The sequence below is a fragment of the Parasteatoda tepidariorum genome, chromosome 4 (assembly GCF_982258835.1).
Source record: "Parasteatoda tepidariorum strain Cologne lab strain chromosome 4, Ptep-v5.0, whole genome shotgun sequence".
Taxonomy (NCBI): Eukaryota; Metazoa; Arthropoda; class Arachnida; order Araneae; family Theridiidae; genus Parasteatoda; species Parasteatoda tepidariorum.
This window is the reverse complement of record NC_141758.1, coordinates 48,475,155-48,500,968: the sequence shown is the minus strand read 5'-3', so window position 1 is coordinate 48,500,968 and position 25,814 is coordinate 48,475,155. Positions and strand designations below refer to the sequence as shown.

The 25,814-nt window shown below is 27.9% G+C and overlaps 1 protein-coding gene across 8 annotated transcripts in view; it reads right to left on the bottom strand.

Annotated features, from left to right (window-relative positions):
- The window catches only part of LOC107443261 (serine/threonine-protein phosphatase 4 regulatory subunit 1), a 122,724-nt gene extending 105,657 nt beyond the window's left edge, over positions 1-17,067 (bottom strand). For 2 of the 8 annotated variants that reach the window (XM_087161055.1, XM_087161054.1), the window contains exons 1-3: positions 10,536-11,003; positions 10,386-10,436; positions 1,870-2,038 (exon numbers count right to left, since the gene is read on the bottom strand). In XM_087161055.1, the coding sequence (XP_087017181.1) occupies positions 1,870-2,038; positions 10,386-10,436; positions 10,536-10,602 (287 nt within the window). In that variant the 5' untranslated portion in view covers positions 10,603-11,003. The other 6 variants (XM_087161056.1, XM_087161058.1, XM_087161059.1 and 3 more) reach the window with 6 other exon arrangements.
- Positions 17,068-25,814: the final 8,747 nt, after the last annotated feature.

Here is a 25,814-nt window from a genome sequence, read left to right as displayed (position 1 = left end):
ACATTTTAAAACCTGTACATTCAACTAAAAAATTCATTTAAAAAAATAATTTTAAAAAAACTGTAGCTCGGAGAGAGAAACTTCATCGAAGAAATCTGAATTGTTCTCTAGTGTTATCTGATACCCAATTTATCTGGCATAATTTATTATTCAATAACTCTCTTGATTCCTAACTTATCTGAGAGGGATTTTATAACTGTATCTTAACTTTTTATAATCTATATTGTAATTCTTCCTCATTGATCAATAACAAAATTATTGGTTACAATTCATAAATTTTACTATACGATTTACAGGGTTGGCAGGTTTTTGACATGTGACAGTTTTTGACAGTTTAAACCATGGTTTAAACCGTCACGTCAAAAACCTCACTGTCAAAAATGTCAAAAACCTATATTCATATGTGAAATTTAATTAATGCATAAAATTTATATATTTTTTAAAGGATAGTGTTTCTAAATATGTTCTAGAAAAAAATAAATTTAAAATTTTGAAGAAACACTTATATTTTGAATAGTAACCAAAATCTTGTACTTTTGAAAACTCACATCTTTTGTAATATTATGTATTCATTTTCATGTGTTATTAAAACTCACATCTTTTGTAATATTATGTATTCATTTTCATGTGTTATTGAAAATCTGCAGTGATATTATTAAGAAATTTATTTAGTGTATAGTATAGATTATACTAAAAATTAGACATTTTTAAAGATAAACATTAGCAGTTTTGTACATTAGACATCTTCTTTTAAAGAAAAATCTTTTTAATATTCTTTTAAATCTTCTTAATAATCTTTTTAACATAAGACAATACAAATTTAAGTGCTTTCTGTTAAATACACAGAGTAGTTAGTGTCGATTTACAGTATATTCAGCCTATTCATTTACTATGCTGAAAATTTAGTTTATCCAAATACTTGTGAATTTCATTTTGCTGAATACTATATACATAGTTTTGTTGAATATCTAAATATTCAGCTGTTGAATAATTACTTCTTGCTTTCAAGATATGCATTATTTGTATTCTTAATACAAGTGGAGAGAAAAAAATTAAGAGATAAAAATTGTTTTAAAATGATAAGTGTAATAATTATAAATAAATATAATAAAGAATATGAATTATATTTATCATTATTCATAAATATAACTACTTTTAAATTCAAATTAACATACTGAATAATAAAGATATTCGGTATAACATTAAAAAAAAATTTTTATACACTTGTATCTTATATCAAGTTTGTATTTATACAACATAACTTGTAAGTTCCTTATAAATATTAGTTATATGTTCCTTGTATGCCAAAAATGCATAGTAATAAACTTTTAATTTTCTTAAGTATTAAAAAGAAAAGAAAAAAAAATTTAAAATATAAATATTTAAACAATTTTTGTGCAAAATTTTTCTGCACATGCATTTGAATATAAATTTCTGAGATTTTAAATCTGTTATTTTACCTTAATTTTAATTAAAAAATATTTTAAAACCTGCTGATTACCTATAGTATAATTAAATTTCAATATAATGCATGGCAACTGTTGGTAGTTTTGAAGTTTATATATTTTCTTGGCAAACTTCAGTTTTCGACATTTTTGACGGGTTTTTGACGGTTTAAACCAGTATTATACCCTTGTCATGTCAAAAACCACTTTTTGACGACAAAAACCCAACCCTGACGATTTATAACTCAATGAATGCACAATTCAAAACTCAAACAAGTAGCTACTCTACAGCGTACTCTAATTTGTTATGACACTATCCATTTATAAACCCATAGTTTGAACTTTAAAATCTTAGACAATTATACAACAATTTTATGATCTGTTTTAATAGCAAAAAGGTTTTTTAAAGATAAAATAAACTTACCGATTGAAGACTATGTCACTATTTGCATATTTTTCTAATTTTGCTACAGGTGGAAGTAAATCATCAGGATTAACTAATAGGTCATCAGCTGCAAAAAGCTCCGAATCATTTCCGTCTTGCTTCATATCAGAATTATCTTTTAATTCCTCATTTGGATCATCAGAAGAATCTATTAAAATTATAAGATTAAATAATCAAAACTTTTTAAACAGAATATTTTTTTAACAAGTGGCTTTTTCTTATTTTTATTAAAAAGACAAAGTAAAAGTTATAATTTGGTAATCCTCTTATTTTGACAATTTTTTATGTTCTTACAAAAAACAGGAAAAATAACTTCCAAATTGAAAACAAAAATGAAGCTTTAATTGTATATAGAATAGAAGATTTTATATACAATAAAAGCTTTAAGGACCAGTGTCCAATACAAAGGAAGGGCATCTAATTCTACACTCTAACTCAGGGGTTTCCAACTTATACGAGGCCGGGGGTCACAATTAAAACACCAGACAAATGGCGGAATGGCGGGCCGCAACTTTATCAGACTTTTATATAGGACTTTTTTTATGTTTAAAGGAATATTAAATATTACTGTCAGATTTTTATCAAGTTGTACAAAACAAAAGTATTAAATTACAAATCAAAATAAGTAGATTTTTACCTGAGAAATAAATATTTTTGCACCGTTGGTATGTTAAATTTCACAGAAACGAAGAAATGAGGCTTTTTGTGAACAAAAAAAAAGTATTTTAAATCCATCAGGATTTTTTAAGAAAACTGTCCGCAAAAAATAGCTACTAATATATTTTAGTTTTCGGGCCACAAAAAAAAGTCTTCGCGGGCCACCAGTTGGTAACTACTGCTTTAACTGACAAATGAAATGACTTTTAATCAATAAACAAATAAGAATACAGTTATTAACTTATTTATTAATAATTTAATTTATAAAAATTTCTAAGAAACCTATCTGTGTTTTGATTTGAAAAAATTCTTTGTTACATTTCATCCTTTTCTGTTTTTTAATTTCAGCAACCTAATTGCATATGTACTAACCTGCCTAGCAGCTTTTTTTTAGGTTTGATTTATGCAACTTTTAAATCAAATATTTTTACATCGATAGACTTGATGCATATAGAGGTGCTTTTATTAATCTGGATCTAAGTGATTTTATTACTAATCAGAGTGAGAGATGATTTTATTACAAATCAGAGTGAGAGGTGATTTTATTACTAATCACTCAATCTGGATTGTTTAAAAGCAAGGCAGTTGTAGTAAGAGTGGGATGAACTTGATATCCAATACTTTTGCTTGGAACTTGATATTCAAATTTCAATGTTAATAACTAGAAAAAATACCTTTTTTAATATTAATTATTGAAATCTGTTAGCCTTATTTTCTCATTTATCATACAGATAAAATAAAGGTGGTACTCCTGCAGGGTGGCCACTCGAATCAGATTTCAAATTTCCCTGATTTTTCCAGGTTTTCCAGATAAAAATCTTAAAATTTCCAGGTTTTTGTTTCTTTTTTCTTATAAAGTATAGGATGTGTACAGTCCGCAAAAAAAAAAGAGATATCACCATGAATAACTTTCGTTCTAATGATCGGATTTTCACGAACTAAGTGTTAATCTTAATGGTTCCTGGGGGTGACCTCAAATAGGCTAATTAATTAGTGCTAACTATTAATTAAGTTACGAAATCAGACACAAAAACGTACTTTCTCTGAATAAACATATACTTTTTCTTACATATTTGGATTTTTAACCTTCAAAATATAGGGGGTAGCCGCAATCTGGGAAATATGGTCCCCATAGTTTGGTCAGGAGAGCGATCCAAAGTTCGTACCCCTTAATGTTAATTTCACTTTTTACGTTTTTAGTCATATTTTAAAAACTAATAAAGCAATTCGAAGAAAATTTCACCCAGTCATAAAACTCATTTACCCAAAGATAATTTCATGAAAAAAATAATTTTTAATAATTGTTAATTATTTTTTATTATTTAATTAAATTAAGGATGAAAAATTTTTGAATTATAAGGTATGAATTTTTTTATACCATATTAATCTACGTATTTTTCAATTGAAAAATCTAAAGTTTCAACTGTTTTTATTTATTAGAAGCTGAGAAAAATTAAAATTAATTATTTTTAAAAAAATAATTTGGCGACAATGAAGAAATGATTAAATGGGGCGATTAATATTAAAATGTGATAAACTTGCGAGGAACTTGACTTCGCGCGCTTAGCATAAAATTTCATTCATATTTTTTTCGCTAATAATCGTTTGCTTATCTTTTCATTTTTCTTTTTTTAAGCTATAAAATAAGATGTTTCTTTTTTAGTCGTCTAAAATTCTATTTGCAATTTAGTAAAGAAATTTGAATAAAACATTTTATTGAATAAAATACATTTTATTCAGAGAATGTGGAGTTTTATAAAAGCATGCTTCTGATAGAATATGATTATACAACAGATTGTGCTTCTTTAATGTGATTATTTTTTATTTTTTAGTTTTTTTTTCTCACTAACTGATAAAATTTCAATAATATACATACGAATGAATAAATTTGGAATAAAATATTCATCAATTTCTTGAATATATATTTTATGAATATTAATAAAAATACGTAGTCAACATTTTTAAGCATCTCTCACAATATCGCAAATTTCTCAAAATCTTATAGGGTAAACTAACCAGTGAAGGAATACTTAAGCTTAGCTTGTCTTTAAAAAAAAATCATAAAAATTTCAAAATTTGTAATTTTAGCTAAATGACGTATTTGTTATTAAATGCATGTCGACATATTTGTTATTAAATGCAAATTATGCAAAAAAAATTTAGATAACTTACAAAATATTGTTTTAAGCTTTTGGTGGTTTAAATAATAAGTAGTAAGATAACCAAGTAAAGGAACAGTTCTTAAATTGAATAAACACTAAATTTTCCAGTGAATGAACACTTAATTTTGAGAATGTTTGATGCTCGTTAGGAATCCTTAGGCCACACAGATATCTGTCGCCCTGTAGATGCCTGAACTGACGGATGTTAACACAGGCGGGCATTAGGAAAAAAAATCTTTTAAGTTTTCGTGCCCCCATTTCAGTATCTTAAGGGCCTTAGAAGCTCTGTTTAAAAAGAGAGTATCATATCAGATATATATATATATATATATATATATATATATATATATATATATATATATATATATATATATATATATATATATATATATATATATATATAAGAAGACAAAAATAATCATAGTAGCAGTATTTGGTGGTAAATGTAGCTTATCGTAATTGAAGAATATGCTGTGCGACATTTTATGGTGAATTTACGAACGTAAGTTTCAGAATGTATCGAAACATGTGGATGCTATTTGCTAATCATCTTTATCCAAAGAAAACCATGTAACGTAAATATCTAGCAAAATGAAGCAATTTTTTAAACAATGAATCATACAATATGCAACATATTATTTCAATATCTTATTCTTGAACATAACATATTTCAATGTTTTTAAAATGCCACTAAACATTCAGCAATTCATTGAGTTATAGAAAAAAGAAATATCGTAAATTATAGAAAACCTTGTGAATGTGCATTAGAATTACTATACAATCTACATTTTATTTTTCAAGCACTTTTTTTTTCTTCAGACTTTCATGCCTAGAGGACTCGATTAAAGCTGTAACAATTTCTATCCCTAAAATTTTGTATATAGCTATTATAAGTTATGTTAATTTGATTTTAGTATGAAATTCTCGAATAAACATAGCAAAAATAGCATAATCCTCGAATAAACATAGCAAAAATAGCGTAATCTAAATAATATCAGATAAAAAGTTCATGTATTTAAATTCTAAAAACTTATAAATCGATTCAAATTTTCTTTTCAAAGGAGATTAAAATAATGTTTTTTTTTTTTTTGGACATAAATAAACTTAAAAATTGTCTACTGCCTAGAAACTTCGAGATGTTTTCTATTAACTATTAATTACACCTCTCAGAGCAATCACAAAACATTATTTCAATTTTTTTACAGTCAGAAATTGGTTGCCTAGCAACCTAGTAAAATTATGCGTTTCTCTTTTGAATCAATCAATGGGTTATCTTAAAATATTTATTTGCGCAGGCGACTTTTTTTGGCGGTTTTCTGGACTATCGCCAAATATATAAACCTTTATTGCAACCCAATTTACGACCCAATTGTTTTAAAATTTTGTCTACCCCCCCCCCCTAATTCAAGTGTCTAGATTCCAAATATGTAAAAAAAAATATATGTTTATTCAGAGAAAGTACGTTTTTGTGTCTGATTTCGTAACTTAATTAATAGTTAGCACTAATTAATTAGCATATTTGAGGTCACCCCCAGGAACCATTAAGATTGACACTTAGTTCATGAAAATCGGATCATTAGAACGAAAGTTATTCAGGGTGATATCTTTTTTTTTTGCGGACTGTACAAGAAAAGTGTCTATATTATAAAATATTTTATTCAAAATGCTACTTTTTTAACGTATCATACTTGAAAAAAAATATTTATTTTGACAATTTTCAAGATTTTTTATTTATTTTTTAATGTTTTGGTACAAAATTTTGAATCAAAAATCATATATTGACCAACAAAGGAGCCTTTTTTTAAAATTAAAATATGTTATAAGAGGTTAAAATGAAATAGAAAAAATTGCCATTAATGCAACAATTGTAACAATTTGTCGACAAACATTGCTGTTAGCGATTGTAAAAAAATGTGTGATTCGTTGGTTTGCTCAGAAAAAATAATTCACAGATTTCTTTGAATGGGAGTAGAAAAAGAAAAAGAGTGCGATATAAAATCTATTATCATAAAATTTAACCAACTAATTTTTGGAAAATTTTATAAAGTTAAAAATACAAAAACATTTTGTCAAAATCGAGAAAAAAAATAACCACCAAAGCATCGGAACAAACTTGAGCCATAAATGGATTCAGCCCAAAGACAGTATTTAAAAATAGAAGCTAATATCCTAAATCTTTTTCCACCTATACCAGAATCTTTCCTAAATTGCACAGTCCCATAGCGGTCAAAGGTTTCTGCATTCGTTTAGCAACAGTAGGAGAATTTTATGTGGCATTCTAGTTTAACAGCTGTAATGGAGCAAATTTTGATGCAAGCAAAGTATTGCTAAGTTGATGATATTTCAACTGTTTGGCGATACATTTCCGTTAAAAAAAAGTGGGTATAATGGATGAAATAATTTAAATTAAGAAAATTAGCAAATAATATAAATTAGTGAAATTAAAAAAATTATCAAAGAAAAATTTCCAGCTTTTCTTTAAAATTCCCTGATTTTTCCAGGTTTTTATCCAAATTTCCCTGATATTTCCAGGTTTTTTCCAGTATAAAAAAATTCCCTGATAATTCCAGGTTTTGAAGGTTTTCCAGGTGGGTGGCCACCCTGTCCTGACCTTTTTTCAGGCCCTCCAAAAAAAAATTAAGATTAATAATTAAAAAAATTATTTAATAGATCTTTAATTTAAAATACCCCACTTTTAATGGCTACTAATGCTATATATATAAATTATAAAAATAAAATAATGTCAATTTAGAAAATAAAGCAGAATGTTAAGTTTTTCATTTATAGGAATGCAATTCGAAAAAAAAATATATTTATTCAGATGATTAGACAAAAATCTCAATTTGTTTTCCTAAGTGATTCATAATCCTAAGGACCCCACAAAGCATCCCTTCAGTTCTATTTAAAAGCACAGAATACCTCTATGATTCATTCTGAGTATATAGCCATTATAAATAAATTTAAATTATACCAAAATGTAGAGGCAATTATAATAAGCAGCTTATTTTTTGCAGTTTCGACAGTTATTTTTGTAACATCAAATATTTTGAATTATTTTCAAAAGTAAAGTATAATAACTTCCAGTTAACCAAATGCTTGAAGTTACATCCAACGCATACAAAAGACACTCACAAAATAAATATAAAAGAGTTATTAAAAAATTATAAAGGGGACATTTCTACACCATCACCTGTCTATCCAAATACAATCAATCCCCAAGGAGCTAAATAGATTTTAAACTTGCAAATTGTTTTTTTTTTTTTAAAATATTTAGCGATTTACCTTAGTGTTAAACACTTTGCGTTGTTCTTTTTCTGCGATATTTTTATAGTTTCTCAAAGGCCGCTGCCCGAAAGTTACGGAGACTTGACAAGTATATTCTGCAACAAATCGCAATACAGAAAACTTCCTATTATTCTTATTAATCAAAGGGAAAAAGATATGAGCAATGCTTACAAAACACTAAATTTTCTTTATTAGAAAAAAACCTGGGGATATTTCCATATCTGTCCCTGCTTGAAAAAATTGAAAGCATCTAGAATTTTATATCTTTCAACTTGATATCATCTGAACTTGAGAATTATTTTAGCGCAAGTGTAAATACAAAAATCTTATTAACATATAATATTCCTAATAATTGCAAGTTTTATAAAAAAAAAATTTAAGAAAATAATCACATTTCGGATAAAAAATTAATAAACATAGAGGCAAACAATTAAGCTACTTGAAAAATCTGATATCTAAAATAAATACATTTATACTGGAATATTTAACCATTCTCAAAACTACAGGTAATTATTTATAAATAGTTAATACAAAATTTTTAAAAAAATTTATTATAATGATCATTGAAATTTCAAAATGCTCTTCGGAAATCGATAAATACGTATACAGTAAACAAAATGTGTACAAATATTGGGGAGATTTCCATATCATGATCTGTGGCAGAATAATCGCCAAATCTTGGAAACTTCCAGGCAGTGGCCCGCGAGAAACTAAAAAAAAGCATCACAGAAAAGGACCAACTCGAAAGGTATAACTCGTAGCCACCCCCGGGCAAACATCTACATTTAAAAAAAAAAAAACAATTTGAAAGTTTAAAATCTATTTGGCACCTTGGCGATTGCAGTTAGCGCGACAAATCACGATACAGAAATATCCTCCACATATTCTTAGTTTCTGCTCCATTATAAAAGTTGGATACATCATAAAATTCACACAATAAAAACAATAAATTTGTTGATAGTGGGATATTTCCGTGTCGTGATCAGTTGTGCCAACCACAATTGCAAAGGTGCCAAAGGGATTTTAAACTCGTAAATTTTTTAAAAAAAAGCATGTAGAAATTTGACCAATGGTGACTATAAATTATACTCAAAGAGTTTATCTCCTATCACTGTGTTTTTTTTTTCCTAAAGCAGTTGCCTAAAAATTGTCAAGACCTGGCGATTATTCAGCAACAACAGATCACGATCCAGAAATTTTCCTGCTGGTAGTCTGCTTTTAAATAATGAATACTTAAAAGTATTTCCAGTTCGAAGTTAAGATATTCTTTTAAGTTACATACAAAATTACACAAAAAATTCATAACTGTCATATTACTATTTTAAATAACACATTCTAACAAACTAAAAAATTCTACTACTCCATCAAACTTATATATTTCTTTAATATTCCAATTAGCTTTAAATACATAATTTTCAAATATTTTAAATTCATGTGTAGGTTACTCAGGAAGAAATTGCCACAGTATTATTAATAACAAGTTTAAATTTTATTGTAGCAAATGACATTAATCACATTTAATCCTGAACAATAGTTTAAAGATTTTAGTACAGTAATAAAACATTAAAAATTATTTGAATCCATAAGTTTTAAATTTAGTAAACACTTTTTTAATGACAGCAAAAGAACAAGAATTTGTGTCATTGCCAGAATTACATTAATTCAGTTGTTGAAATATATCTATAATATTATTTTCTACTGTATAAATAAACTATGATTAAAATTTATTAGGTCAAAAAAATTTCAGATCTTCCACAACCAACTACATGAAATTTATGATTTATTGACAACTTTCCATAACTACCCTTGTTTAAAATAATTTATAGATAAAAACTAGAGTATCCATGTGAAATAATTAAAACAAAGCTTTGGATAAGTATAATTAAACATAGTAATTAATATATCATAACCCTTAGCTTAATTTCCTGACATGCATATCTTGTACGTAGTACAGTCAATGAACTTTTAAATGGCTATATATAACTTGTGTCAGTAACTTAATGTAATGAAAAAACTATTAGAACTTAAGAATCAAGAATTTTATATACAAAAATTCTACATAAGTTGATACTGAAGATAAAGGTAAAAGAAAATCTAGTGAAATAAGAATACAACGTAATAAGTGTGTGGATATTATCTCCCCTCCCCCCTTAAATCATACTAGCACGCACTTTATAAGTAAATGATAATAATTTTAACTCTCAAACTATACACAAATATAATGCAAATAAACTTGAATACATGATTCAAAATTCAAAAATAGTTCTTTCCCTGCAACGAAAAAATTGACACTTATTGTTAGGCCTAAATCCTTTTTAAAAACAATCATGCCAGATCTACATTGCTTTCAAGGATCATATTTGAAAGGCAGGAAATATTAAATGAACTTACTTTCGTTGCAGTCTTCGGAAGCGTCCTCATAATCTTCAGTTACAAATACATCTGTAAATTATAAATAAATTGTAAAAATTAATACATTAAAACACAATAAATTTAAAAATACTTCAAAATACACAACATCGGATAATATAACAAGCTTACCCGCCATGTTGGATAAAGAATAAGCGCGATTAAAGAAGCTTTGATTTGATTGGTCATTTAAAAGCATCAAAATAATTATTGGTTTTTTCAGTTTTTAACTAATGCAATTATTTTAATTAGTCATAATTTTAGGACCATCTCATTTCTTTACTGTCATCAACAATTAAAATTCTATAAAACATGGAAAGAGAAAAAACATATGTGTTCGTTGCGTTTAATATAAAGGTCAAAAGTAATGACCGTCGAAATTTAATTTGAAAGCCAATATGAAATAACTTAACATTAATCATTTTGCTTTCGCAGAAATTACATCGGTTCGATCCTCAGAGTCCTAGATAGATTCAGATGTGCTTGCTGATAAAAACACTGCTGCCTTCGGCACCATTGCTCTAAGTGCTTCGTATTTATATGCTAAAATCTTCCGTCTTTCAAATGTACCTCCTAGTAATGACTGACAAGGCTTGACACACGTTTTAAGGGTCAAATACGTAACAGACCCCTTCCTCAAAACCCAAAAAGTCTTATTTTCATATTTTCTTTTAATTTCAAAGACCCTTTTCTCAAAATTGCTGTTTTCTTAGAGACTCGAGCATCACTGGCTGCTGTCAGTAAGCGGGTGGGTGACCACTTTGATCAGCCTACGTAGGGACAAAGGGTGCGCGGTATCGGTCCTCGTTAAATTGTTCTGTCGCAAAGTGCTCGATTTCACGCATGTTGTCTGGCTACCAAAGCGGAGGAGCCATCCCCTCTGCAGAGGATCAAAATTGTGATGGAATGTCTTCGGATCATCCTCTGGGATATTCCCCAGACCGTCACCAATAGCCCATTGTGCAACTCTAGTGTGACGTAAATAAAACACCTACCTCATAGATTTAATTTATATCCGTAGTTGAATAGCCGACCCAGTTTTTAGGTTTACGACTGTTAATGATCAACTCCATAGCCTTGTAATTTTGAACCACTCCAGAAGGCAAAGAAATTCCTGAATCAGTATCCCAGAGGTATGATTTGTTACAGGAACATGGATGACTTTGCTACTCGACAGATTTAACGTGCATCAGTCCCTACCCATACAGCACATTGACTTCGTTATGACATCCTAAAGTTGTCATCTTTAGGATTCTGTGACTTCCAGAGGAAGTCCTATATTTACCGCTAAATGTCCTACGGATGTCATCTGCGTGTTAGAATGTCCCACCTGCAGATATCTTAATGATGTCATAACTAGGACAGTTTCAGGATACCTTTAGAACGCTTTAGGATGGCATTAGGACATAATAAGACCTGTTTAGTAAGGATTTAGGTAACTTGTGGGATGCATGTTCGAAATGGTATGATAGTAATAGGAGGGTGTCTTATTTTGGAAATAAATTTCATCTTTGAAATTTTTATTAATTTTAGCAACTTAAATAAGGTTTTTCTTTTAAATTTACTGAATTAGAGGTCAGAAAAATGTTTTGTAAATGAAAAAAAAGGTGATAGTTTTTAATTTGTATACCACTCTATTTTTCCAGAAAAATGGGCTATTCCTCTACTTTTTAGGAAAATTAGTAAAGGAAAAGGGAGTGAAACAGTTAATAAACAAACGTATCTAAAGAAAAGAATAATGTATCATTTTAATACAAAAATATGCAAGATAATTGGATTTCACATTTCTATTGCTTGGAATAAAAACTTGGCCATTATTAAAAAGTCTAATTGAATGTACCCTTTGAACACCAAGGAAGGTTACAAGTCTCCTAATTAGCGTTAGTTTTCTGTAAAGAATATTTCTTATTAAATTAAATTATGAGACTTATTGAATCTTTTATGTACATTGTAATTTATGATTGCTTCATTATTGCTCATATTGTTTAATGTAGTAGATATATTAAATATCTTATAATAAAATAATGAATAATTTTCATTTTAATGTTGCTCTAATACTGAGAACTTCGCATTAATATTTAAATTTCTCGTATGATCAATTGAAACTAGTTAATTGGCAAAATAATTCTCATTACATTCTTCTGCAAAATTTACTAAAAAACATTTTATATTATAAATAGTTTAAATGAAGTTGTGACTATTTTATCAAAAACTCAAAATAGATGTTTATGGATCACATACTTTATTGTTTAGTTATTGTGTCAATGATGCAATTTAAAAAAACAATTAAAATTAGAAAATTATCTGTTTTGATATACAAACTAAAACAGCTGTTGCCATGTTTTGCTGAAGAATTGTTAGCTGAAGGCATACTTAAATCAGTATCTTGAAAATATTAAAAATAACTTGTTTTAAGGATTTATCTATTTTTTGCAGCATAAATTTAGTGTATGCAAATAAATATGAGAATAGAAAAAAATAAACAATATTAGAATCACATAAGTGAAACTTTTATTTACACTATTATTTCCTTAATTTTTTTACAGAATAAACTCTTCTTTCTTTAGCATGGCGCAACCAGCCTCTAATAATGATTCCAACTTCATTTACTTTAGTGCATGTGAAAACACTGCAAACAGCTTCTAAAACATAACAAAAAGAAAATATAAACAAACCAGTAGGTATTTTCATGAATAAACATAAAATTATTTCAGAACCTATTTAAAAGGTATCTCAAACTAAATTAGTAGAAGCCCAGATTTCTGTTACTCTCAGGGAAAATACTATGGGGTAACCTTGTTAAGCTACTTTTTCAATTGCCCATCATACGTAACTTAATACTAGTTCACAAAAAATAAAATGATTTGATACATGTTTGATTCATTGTTATAAGAATAATCTAGTAACAACAACTGTAATAATGATAAAGCTATTAGTGCAAACACATGTAACAATGATCAGAATATTTTAAAGTGCAAGTCAAAAAAAGTGTTGGATAACTGAAGTATCGTATGATTACCATTCTACTATGACTGGAAAAGAAGATGGTGATACTAATAACAATATTATTTCAAACAACACACTCATAAATTATTCCAATGTTTGAAATTTATAAACTCATTGAAAATTCATGGAATACTAAATTTATAGTATATTAAAAAGTTTAGCAACACAAATTTTAACTATATACTGTCAAACTACAAATGGAATAATATATATATATATAAACAGAGATTAAATATTACCAATAATTGCACCTGACACTCTGTAACCAAAAAATCTTTTTTTTCATTATTGCCCATCCAGCTTTAGAGTTCAACAACATCATCAGGCATGATGTGACGAATAGCTCGTCTTGTACGTTCTTTAAAATCAGTTCCATCAAGACTTTGCAATCTAGCAGACTATGAGAAAGAAAAAAAATTATACAAATAACAATATTTTAAAAAAGCAAATTGACATGTAAATGATATAATTAATAAAAATTTATTTTAAAGAAAACAAAATTTCATTCTGAAAATAGTTTATCGTAAATCTGTCCTTGTAAAAGAACGAGCTCTTGGAGAATCAAGAAAAAGACAATACTAAAATTTAGCATACAACTTTTTTTTGTAAAAATACAAATATGTAAATACTAATTAAATGTTTCAACCACAATTATCAGTTAAAAATGTTAACAAAAATTTAATAATTGAGAAAATATGCAGATCAACTACAAGTAAGTTTTATATGCCTTTTAAAGCACTAAATATTTTATCTTAAGAGATCATTGAATATTTTTTAACCCCATCAAAAAATACATATTATGAAACACAAGATACCTACCTTAAATATATCTATAAAAGTAAACTAAGAATTAAAATGTAAACACATATATTTAAACCAGCTTCACAATGCAAGAGGTGAATAATGACAAATATATTTACAAGAACTTTTTAAAAGAAAATAAACTCCTTACAGATTCAATAACTTTTTTCAATACTTTTATTAACTTTTCAATATTTTTTAAAAAAAAAGTATTTCTTGAAATACTAAGTAGTGAGCATGAAACTAAGCATTAAGCAGGAGAAATTCTAATAACTGCTTTTGAAACAATGACATTAAAATGAGATAATGTAGACACTATTCTGTATAAAATTAGTTACACGTATAGACATTTTGATCGCGTCCATATGATTCTTTTTTAAATAATAAACTTAAGTAATATTAATATAAATATAATTTAAGAACTATTTTTAAAAAGATATGAATTACTGAGATAGTGAAAATAATGTAATTATCTTCAGCAGTTAAAATTGATAGCCTGATTAAATTTAATATAATAGTTAGATAACTTTACAACTTTTTATTAATTTTAAGACAGATTGATTATGAACAATCATATAAGGAGAAAAATTGAATTCATTGCAGCAAATGCTGCAATTTACTCAGACTAGGACGGAAAAAAAAACCTGCAGCCCTTTTGCCTGGTTATTTACTTGGCTAAGTATCTCTAATTTTAAAAATCCCTATGGACCGCATTTTTTACACAAGGGAACGCTGCAAGCTCTATACGCCTATACTTCCAGGCAGGGTTGGGGTTTTGGACGTCCTAAACTGGTTTTGGACAGGACACGTGGGTTTTACTGTCTTAAACTGGGTGAAACTGTCCAAGACCTTGAACTTTGGTAAAAGGTAAAAATTCTATAGGTGTAACCATTGTACACATAATAATTACATGTATCAATAAATATTTGATATTTTTTACACAATTTACTATAACTTATTAAAGGAAAATAATATAATCGGAAAAGGTTTATAATTTTTGAAGCTCCACAATTCATTGAACATCAAAAGTGAATACCTAATCCTTTAAATATAAATATGCTTTTAATACTGATAAATAATATTTTTGCATAAAGATAAATATGACAATATTAAAAAATAAGAATTTTTCTTTAAAAAAAATACTAAAATTATTCAAAAATTATCCTTTTATTTTTCACAATTTTTTTTATTTTTAAATTTTATAATTTCTGCATCACAGGATGATAAAAAAGACATCTTTTTAAAAAAAAAATTGTTTTTGAATATAAATATATTAGTTTAAATTGAAAATACAAAATAACTGAAAAATGTATTCACAGTTTTGAAGGGCATAACATCAGTTTCTGTTACTGACACTGGTGATGTATCACCACTATGCTAAAAGAATTGAACATGAATGAAATAAAAGTATTCTTGAATAGTACAATAGATAAATAAACCTGTTTATGACAAACCAAGCACTTAGTCCCTAATATTTTAACCTGTATGGCAAGGCCAAACTTCAGTTATGTACTATTGAATGAGAGGACCAATTGAACTTGATTACTGATTAATCTTCCTTTGTTTAAATTGAAGAGTCAAACAATATTAATAAAACATTATTCTTTTAAAAACAAATATTCTCTAGTATATTTAATTATCAATATGTTATTAGTTCTATGTTTATTTTACCTCTTAAATATTGTTCAGATAAAATTGTGGCATAATTTGAGTGAAAGGGTTTTGGACAGTTTAAGATAGTTTTGGACAAAGGGGTTTTGGACAGGACGGTTTAAACCGTGGATTAATCCCTTCTGTCCTAAACTTTGCCAACCCTGCTTCCAGGTTACTGTTTCGGGTGTATTTTAAAGCCATTTGGCTCACAACGCGATCATTGTGTTTTGAGAACTTGCAAGAGAACATTGTGATTCTTGCAAACGTGGTATTTGATTACTTATTACTTGTGTTTACAATGCTAAAGGTGCTAACACTAACGTAAGATGATGCACAACTTGCAACAAGAACAAACAATAATAAACAAATTGAAAGAGGCCAAATCAGGATTGCCAAAAAAGGGAGTTATTCAAAATCTAGCAACCATGTCACCTTTTTCGCAATACATCTCTAAAGAAATAAAACAAATTTTCACTTCTTACTCACCAGAATTACTTATCGTTATTATCTTATGAAATACAACAGATTTGAGCTTAAAAATTATATAATTTATTTCTTTTGTTAAAAACAAAATTATCAGTTTGAAAATATAGCCCAGTGGAATAAGCAGTAGCAAGTATTGAGTTGGAGATTGTTATTGTTTACATTTATATTGAAAACACCATTCATAGACAAAACTTTGTAAAAAATGGTAAAATAACAATATACTAAATAATGAAGATGAATAGCAACATTGAAATAATTTAAATGTCATTTCATTTGTAGTTAGAAGAAATGATTAATTTAGGGTTACCAAAAAAACATGCCAAATAACAAGTTGAACTTAAAGGAAGAAAACAAAAATAATAGAAAGAATGAGTTATCAGAACAGATAAAAATTTGCCTCACGAAATAATAAAAGTAAAACTTCCTCAATAATTATGAAAAAATTAAATAAACCACGCATTTAAACATTTAGTAATGTATGTAAACATTGCAAAAATGCATGTAAACATTGCAATTGAGATATTAAAGATAATGACGGGGGTTCAAGTACACTTATAAATCAAATATATAAATAGATAATAAAAAAAAAGTAAGATAAACAAAAAAGAAACTAATAAGATATTTGAGCTTATAAATACCTTATTGTTTAGATTTCACTATCAGAATTGCTCTTGTCACTGGATAAAAGAAATAACATTAACGGCAAAGTTGAAGTTAACACGCATGCGCTGAACGATGATCCTACAAGACTCCTAAAACACTCATTTGAAAGGCCTGTCATATTGCTGTCTATTTGTGACATCCTACGAAATTCTTTCTTCTGACACTTTACGGATATGACTGTTCCAGGAGTGTTCGGAATGTTTTGGGATGTCTTTAGGACGAAATTTGCTGTATGGGTATTTACTACACGTTGAGTCTTCGGCCGGCGGGGATCGAACCCTCGAACTCTTTGACATGGGTCCAGTGCCCTACCAACCAGGCTATCTCGGCACACCTCATAGATTTAAAAAAAAGCAATTACAATTTTCATTAACATAAAAAAACTGAAATTTTGTAAGAAATTTTAACGCTCCCAGGCTTTTAACGCTACGCCCTTTTCCCTTTAGTAGGATCTAGATAACTGCGTTTCACGCAGTACACGATCCCGCCTTTCACTTTAATGGAGGAATATGAAAACTACAGAATCCTCATGAAATAATTGCTTCCCTTTTTAAAATAACCTCAAGTGCAAAAATTTGTAAGGTTACACTGAAAGGAAAAACCATTATGACAATCTGCTCGCTCAATAACGCGTTGTGCCACTTTTGGCCCCCAAAACAGCTGCAACTTACTTCCCTTTGGCATGGATCATGGGATGCTATAAACTCTTAGCAGATAACTGGAGATAAATTGTACCAAATCTCAAAGCAGCGACAAAGCAAAGTCGATATATTTCGCAATTCCAATTGTGCTTTATCGGGATAAGATCCGGCGAGTTAGGTGGCAGCGATATTAATTAGAATTAGTCATTATGCTCTTCGAACCACTCTAACACGATTCGAGCCTTAAAAATTGCAGTGCTGTCCAACTAAAAAATTTTATTTCTAGTTGAGAAAATAGAGACCAGTACAGATACAACAGATCCGCAATTACGTTATTCCTCAGATTTCATCATAATTGCTGTCATAATTGTCAGCTGACTGAGCCTCTGTCTGACGTTTTGTTATAACAAGCGGAACGTTCTCCGACGTTCATTTTCTTTGACAACACGAGGACGTCCAACACTTTGTCATCTTTCACCATCATTTAACCGCTTTGCATGAATATACTTTACCATTTTGCATAAAGGCATCAGTGACGTAAATAACACCCCGCATCGCATCCCTTCGCTGTGCAGGGATGCTGCACGAGGTATGAGGGTGCATGATCCAGAAATAATACACTATGATAAGGGTGCACAATTTGCGGCCCGCAGGTGCATCGGAATATAATAAGAATAATAATTTTTCTTTCCTTTGAGAGTAAAAAATATTGAAAATTTTGAATTGCGCATTTTCCAACGAGCCAAATCTAAATCAATGTAGTTTTTCGATCGTTTTTTTCGGTGGTTATTGCAACGAATTTTCAAAGTTTTAAAATATTACTAATACTTATGGGGCAGTTCAAAAAGTACGTACATCCCGAAGGGGGGAGAGGGGATTTGCTATTTTGTACGATGGGTAGGTGGGGGGAGTTTATACAAAGTACGTACATTATAAGCAAAATTTAAATTTGACTTTTTCCTACACATGTATTATACATATGTTTGTTCTTGTATTTTTTTTTCACACGGCGACCACTTGTTAGAATGAGTAAATCAGTTCTCAAAAAGTTGGGTGTTATTGTTTAAATAATTTAAATGAATAAATCATTTTAAATTAATATTTAATTTTATTTAAAACATAACTATTTAATTTTTCTGTGAAAGGGGGGCATACTAATAAAATGTACGTACTCTAAGGGGGGGGGGGAAGTAAGACCTTATGTACGGTAATGTACGAAGGGGAGGGAGGGGGTTAATATTTCTATTTGTGTACGTACTTTTTGAACGGCCCCTATATTATTGACCAATTTAAAGAAATATTTTGGACGTGATAATAAAATGGTAAAATTAAGTACAGGCAATTTTAAACTGTTATTATTACACGATCATTTAAAATATTGCTGGACTCGGCGTTTTTTTGGTAATAATTTATGTTTAATAACTGAACTATATCCCAATTTTCTAAATGAACTGTTTAAAAAAACAATTGTCTGCTTTGGAAAAGTATTTTTTATACATATTTAGTAGAAAAAATGTTATAAGAGTATAAGTAGTTTGAGAAATCGATATTAAACGTCAGCTAAGAGGCATTATAAAAGTTATAAAGTTCCCTATTTACAAATGCTGTAAAAAATTAAAAATATCCAAGTAATTAATATTTTAAACTAAGATTTTTTCTTTTCAATTTGCAACTATAAAAGAAACAAACTGAATTTATTTAATAAATAAGATGCAGAAAAATTGCAAACAAATGAAATAATTTATGAAAATAACTTTATTTAGTAAATAAATACTCTAATAAATTATGAGGACATTTTTTCTCACAGAAAGTTTAACAAAAGCGTTATCTTAGAAAATCTAATAGTGGTAACGAATGTAAAACAAATCTCGCTTATTTGTGATAACTTCTATGCATTATTTTGCAACGAAAATATATTCATGTAGCAAACTTCGACCTAACAATTTTATAAAGACCGTGTTGTCTGCGAGAGGCACTCTTCGAGTTCAATGAATATATCATGAATTTTTAAGAATATGAAAGTATTAATGTGTTTATAAAACAACATTTGGAGAATGAAACATTTTAAACTAGGCATTTCCTTCTGCTCAGCTTCTTATCTAAATATCAAAATTTTTTTCTTCTACCAAAAATTAGGCTCCTCGCTGTGCAAAGCCCAATTAAGGTGAACGTAAACCTAGGGCCAGAATTTCAGTTTAGCACTCACTTTAGAAACGTGCTGTTTTTAATTTTAAAAATCAAGAAGTTTCAATTAGCATAATCACATAAAAAAATTTCAAAATGTTAGTAAAACCTATATAAATTTTTTAATTGCTCTTTTTTTATTGAATTACTTATGAATTATCTCTTTCAGTAGAAAAGAAAGTTATAAATCTTTACAGAATACTAACTTATAGTATTTGTTAAAATAATTTAAAATTGTTTAGAATGAATAATAAAATCAAACTAACGTTTTACAAAACGTAGGGGTGAGCATAAAACATTAATAACTGTTAAAAACTAATATTATTAACCGAAACCTGGCGCCTTTTTAAATACTGATCCTCCACAAGTTCCGGATCGGTTTAGCTTCTTCCAAAATCAAGGGCAATCAATTTTACAGCGCCATCTGTAAATAATTCCAAATGTGGATTTTTTCCCTCCTATTTAGCAAAGGTTGGCATGAGCAAGATGTGACAGCTTCTAAAAGACAAACCGAAACTACTAATGCAAAGCGACTATTTTTCGATTTTTAACTAGAAACGAAAGGCGTATTAAATAATTACATTAATCAGTTATTATGTGTTCTCATGAAAGCTCTGATGAGTCAGATGCAAGTTCATTTTGCGATCTCCTTCAATCAGAATTGTCTTCAGATTCAGATGATTCTGTATGTGATAGCGATAGTAGTTTTGAAATGGGTTTTATAAGTTCAAGTACTTTAAATTCAGACTCTTCTCATTCTGTATGTACAGAGAAACTTGATTCATCTAATTTAAATACTTTACTTAGATCAGAGCTAGTTGTTAATGATTTTGTAAATAATTATACAGATAAAACTAACACCAAAGATGCTAATGAATCATCGTCTGACATCGTTGGTCAAGCTTTAATAAATCATAGAGAAACTCGTACTAGCCAAAATAATGTACAATATTCAGTTGAGAATAACTTCATTGAATTAAAGTGTAATTATGATTGTAGTAAATTTAGTGCAGTTTGTACGGTTTGCGGTAAAGCATTTTCCTCATCTACCGCTTTAGATGTTCATAAACTAGATCATTTTGTATCAGAATCATATTCATGTGAAATTTGTAATCATATTTGCAAGAATAAGGAGGATTATGCTCTTCACTTTCAGACTCATGACCAGAGCACAGTTGTCGCTACTAACACTTTACGAAATAAAAAAAAAGTAGATATCACTTATTCTTGTGAAATATGTGGTCAAAAGTTTAAATTTTCTAACAGTTATGAGCGCCATATGATTAAACACGCTTCTTTGTTTGTTTGCAATATTTGCAATGCATCATTCCAGTCTCAGTTATTGTGCCATCAGCATAAACTTAAACATGCAAAGAAAAAGGCAAATAAATGCAAGGTTTGTGATAAAATTTTTCAAAGACCTCACCAGTTAACTTTACATATGCAAGTGCACGAGACTGAAAAAAAATATCGATGCATGGAGTGTGACTTTGCGTATTCTTATAAAACAAGTCTCATGAGACATATGGTCAAGTATCATGCACCAGATTCACCTAAATTTCAGTGTGAAGTGTGTGGTGAATTATTTAAAACAAAGAAGATGTTGAACTGCCATTCTATACTCCATACCTCTGCTAAACTAATTCAGTGCAATGAATGTTCGCAAACTTTTAAATATAGATCAAGCTACCAAAGACATCTTTTTCTTCATCGCAGTTCCAAACCTTACCGATGTTATAATTGCGGGAAAACATTCAAAACAGAAAATCATCTTAAAATTCATAAAGCTCTCCATGTAGCAAATGACAAATTTGTGTGTAAAATTTGCGATAAAAGTTTTGCTTATGAATCTTTTCTGAATAACCATGAATTATTACATGAAAATAAAACTTAATTAGAAAAAAGAGAGTATGTTCAGATAAAATATTACCTTAGCATTTGGTTTATCAGAGATGTGGGGAGATTTCCATATTGTTATCTGTGGCAGAATAATTGCCAAGTGTTGGCAACTTCAGCGGCTCGCGAGGAACTAAAAAAAAATCACAGAAAGGGACCAACCAACTCGAAAGATATAACTTGTAACCATCCCAGGGCAAGCATCTACTTGTTTTTTTTCTTCAAAAAATTGCAAGTTTAAAATCTATTTGGCACATTGGCGATTGTAGTTTGCGCAACAGATCACGATATGAAAATATCCCCAGAAATGTATCTGAGGGGGTCTAGACCTCAGATTGTACAAGAATGAAAATTATATTATTATTTATATATACGGTCAAAAATTTTCTAAATAAAATATTAAGACCTCCTACCCCAGATATTGTCATTCAGCTACATGTCTTTGGTTCAATGTTTCCTTTAAAATCGTGATTTAGGTGAACTTTGCTTGCTTGTTTCACCTATTCTAAACTTAAAATAATGTATAAAATGTTTAAAAATTCAAAAAGTAAAAAAAAAAAGAATCACATAAAATAATTAAAAAAAATATGTAAAATTGAAATAAAAAGTTATTTTTATTTCTTTTTTACTAATTTATTTTTCTTTCAAATTATTAATTGATATTTTTAAACTACACAAGTTTAGATTAAAACTTTAAATTTAAAAGATAAAATGAAAATTCTAAATATATATAAAAAAAAATTTATACAGTAGAAAATTCAACCTAAAAAATAAGATAAAATAATGTGTGTTTAAAAATTCAAATTGTAAATACTTATTCAAACTGAAAATAATTCCTTGGAAATGATTAAAAACATTAAAAAAATTCTGTGTGTAGATAAAAAGGAGTCGTCCTAGTGTTTTTAAAACTGAAATTTCATGCCTTGGTGTTGACAGAACAGGATAGTTTGACATTGGACACAAATATATCACTTTCAGAAAAAGTGAAAGATTCACCAAAATTGAAGGAAACAATGGAGAGCATCTTTCTAAATTTGTTTATCTAACAAATATACAAAAATATTAGGATTACCAAATAAAGTAGTAATCCAATTTGTTTTTAAAAATAAAATGTTTGGCAAAGTTTCTTCAAAGGAATGGAAAAAAATACAAAATTTCTGTTACTCTTTTGGTATGGTAATTAAAAAATCACAAAAAATTTAATAACTCCACAACTAAATTGAAATTTTTAAATTTGTCATAGTTCTCTTTCCGCCTTCTAATCTTCAGTTGGCAAGACTACAAGCATGCACAGAAAAAGTTTTCCAAAGTGGCAATGTCAAGGGTTGTAACTTTTTTAATATCAGGAGAGATATTAAAGAATTTTCTTGTACAACAAATCTTGAGACATGTGATGAATAAAATTACCAGATTTCAGTGCAAAATGTGTGGAGAATTGCTTAAATAAAAAAACATTTAACTGTCATTCAAAACTTCATTTTCAACTAATTCAGAGTGATGAATGTCCACTAACTTTCATTGCACCAGCACAACTAGAAATTAATTTAGAGTTTAAAATCAATTGATTTTGGTTTTAATGTAGAGGATGTATGAATACTTTTTTTTTGAAAAAAGTATATAGGGTTAAAAATAAACTGCATCATTCTCTGCTATGTTATATATGGTTTTAGCGATGCTAACTGTACTTTGGATTTTTTTGTAATTTCTATACACTGGAACAATAGAACTTAAATATTTTCTCAAATTAGAATCCCTACTTGTAGTAACTTTTTTTTTGCAATAGAGATATATACCTTTATTTTTTCTGAGCTTACTAGCTCATTTGTTTTGTGTTAACCTTGAAGAAACTTTTCCTATCTTTTCATAACTATGTTAGTAAATCTTTACATAATTATGTAATATTGAAGCTGATTTTAATGTTAAGGAAAAAAATTTCTTCATTCATCATTTCATTAAACAATTAAATTTCACAAAAGATTTTTTGAATCTCCTGACCCTCCCCCTTTAATACTTTCTAATTTTTTGTTATAATTCTGAGGATATTGATAAATGCCAAAAGTTTCCAATACATTTTTCAAAGTTTAAAAAACTAATATCAATCATCACAGGTACAATTATTAACTATTCAAAAGTGATTCACTTATTTATAAAACGTTATGTGTTGTGTCAATTAAAGTATAGTTAGATCAGCTATTATAGTTCTACATTATAGTACAGTAGGAAACCGGAACGATCAGGACCATCCCTATAACTGATTTTTCCAGTTTTCTGAATCGCTACAAAAAGCCATTTTTTTTATTGTTAAACCCAACTAAAAAAAAATTTGGAAATAATCTTAAAAAGAAGAAAAAACGATGAAGTAATACACTAATGATTATTTCCAAAATGATGGTAAGGTAAACATCTTTCAAAATAGAAAGAAAAATCCTAAACTCTTATGAGGAAAAAAAAATTGTTTTTTGAAAATGACGGGAAAATGTATCGAATTTCGTTCCGGTTTTTTGGTTTTCCGGTTAACGGGTTCTGTACTGTAATATAGTATAGTTATACAGTACATATTTGTAAATAGTTTTAATTTAATATAGTATTTAATCTTGCTTATTTAAACTTTTATGTAACAAACATTCCATTATTCTTAGATGATTTGAACATTTTTAGAATGTTGTATTTTGTGCCCAGTTCATCTATTAATAATGAATCAATACTTACATTGAAAATTTAAAAGAACATATATATAATTATTAATTTGATAATTTTCATTCCTTAAAGCACCATTTAAAAAAAATCGATTAGCTGCATTCTTGATTCTTTTTAATAGCGATTTTTGATTTTTTTAAAAAAAAATTTCTGCAATCTTATGCTTCTTAAATATTTTATTTTACAATTTTAATAGTATTATAGAAAGTACATATTAACTAACAATTATTTTGGTTGCTATCTTCAAATTTAGAAAAGCATCAATTAGGACTGGGCGATATTAGAAATTATATATCGTGATATATCGTCAGTTTTGCATCGCGATATAGCGATGTATCGCGATATAGTATTTTTGAATTTCATTTACTTTAAGGCACAGAAAGTCAGATTTCTATCAAGACTTCATACGCATATTGATTTAAATCAATTTATAAATTTGAAAATATATATGTTTTGCTAAAGAAAGATATTAAATAAATTGACTAAGATGTACAAATCTTACTTAAAATATTTATTGAAAAAATGTGTGTAGATACAGAATGAAATATTTGCACTTCTTTATCGTTTATAAGGTATAAGCAGTCTTAATTTAAGTTAACCCCTAAAACACCCTTAATGAAAAAAAATATTGTTATTAAACAAAAGCTGATTTTAAAATTTCAAAATATATTTTAATTAAAATAAAAGTTAGATTGACTAAAAGCCGAAGTTTAAAATTAAAAATGTTCGAATTTTAAATTAAAAAGTAAACATAAGATTTGTAATAATTTCTTAAAATTTTCGTTCTCTGAAAGATTTCTCAGTTTAAAAATAAAAAGGGAATTTTATAAAGATATCTAGCTGAAATTATTGAAAGAAAATTTAAAAAATTAAAAAAAAAAGCTTGTTAAGAAATTCATTATACACTTAAAACAAAGTGTAAAAAATATTTTTTTTTTAAAAAAAGAAACTTTTTTTAGCAAATCAATATTTGCTTGTACTATTATGCGTAAATAATTACAGAATTATTAAGTTCGATCGTAATGTTCAAATTCTTAATGAAGAAGTAAACACAAGTTTTGTTATATTTTCTAAAAATGATCACGCAAATAACAAAAGATTTCTTAGTTTAAAAATAAAAAAATAAATAAAAGTGAAATTTATCAATATATTTACCTAACAGCATAGGAACAAAATGTAAAAAATAAGTTCGTTAAAAAATTATTTGTATGCTTAAAACAAAGAGCTAAATAAATTTTAGAAAAAAAAATGCTTCTTAAACACTATTTTTATTATTATTTCATATAAATAATTAAATTAAATTAAATAATGACCAAATTATGAATGAAAAACAAAGTAAGGCAAAGTTTCTTAATTAAATTCTTAAAAATAAAAACAAAAGAAT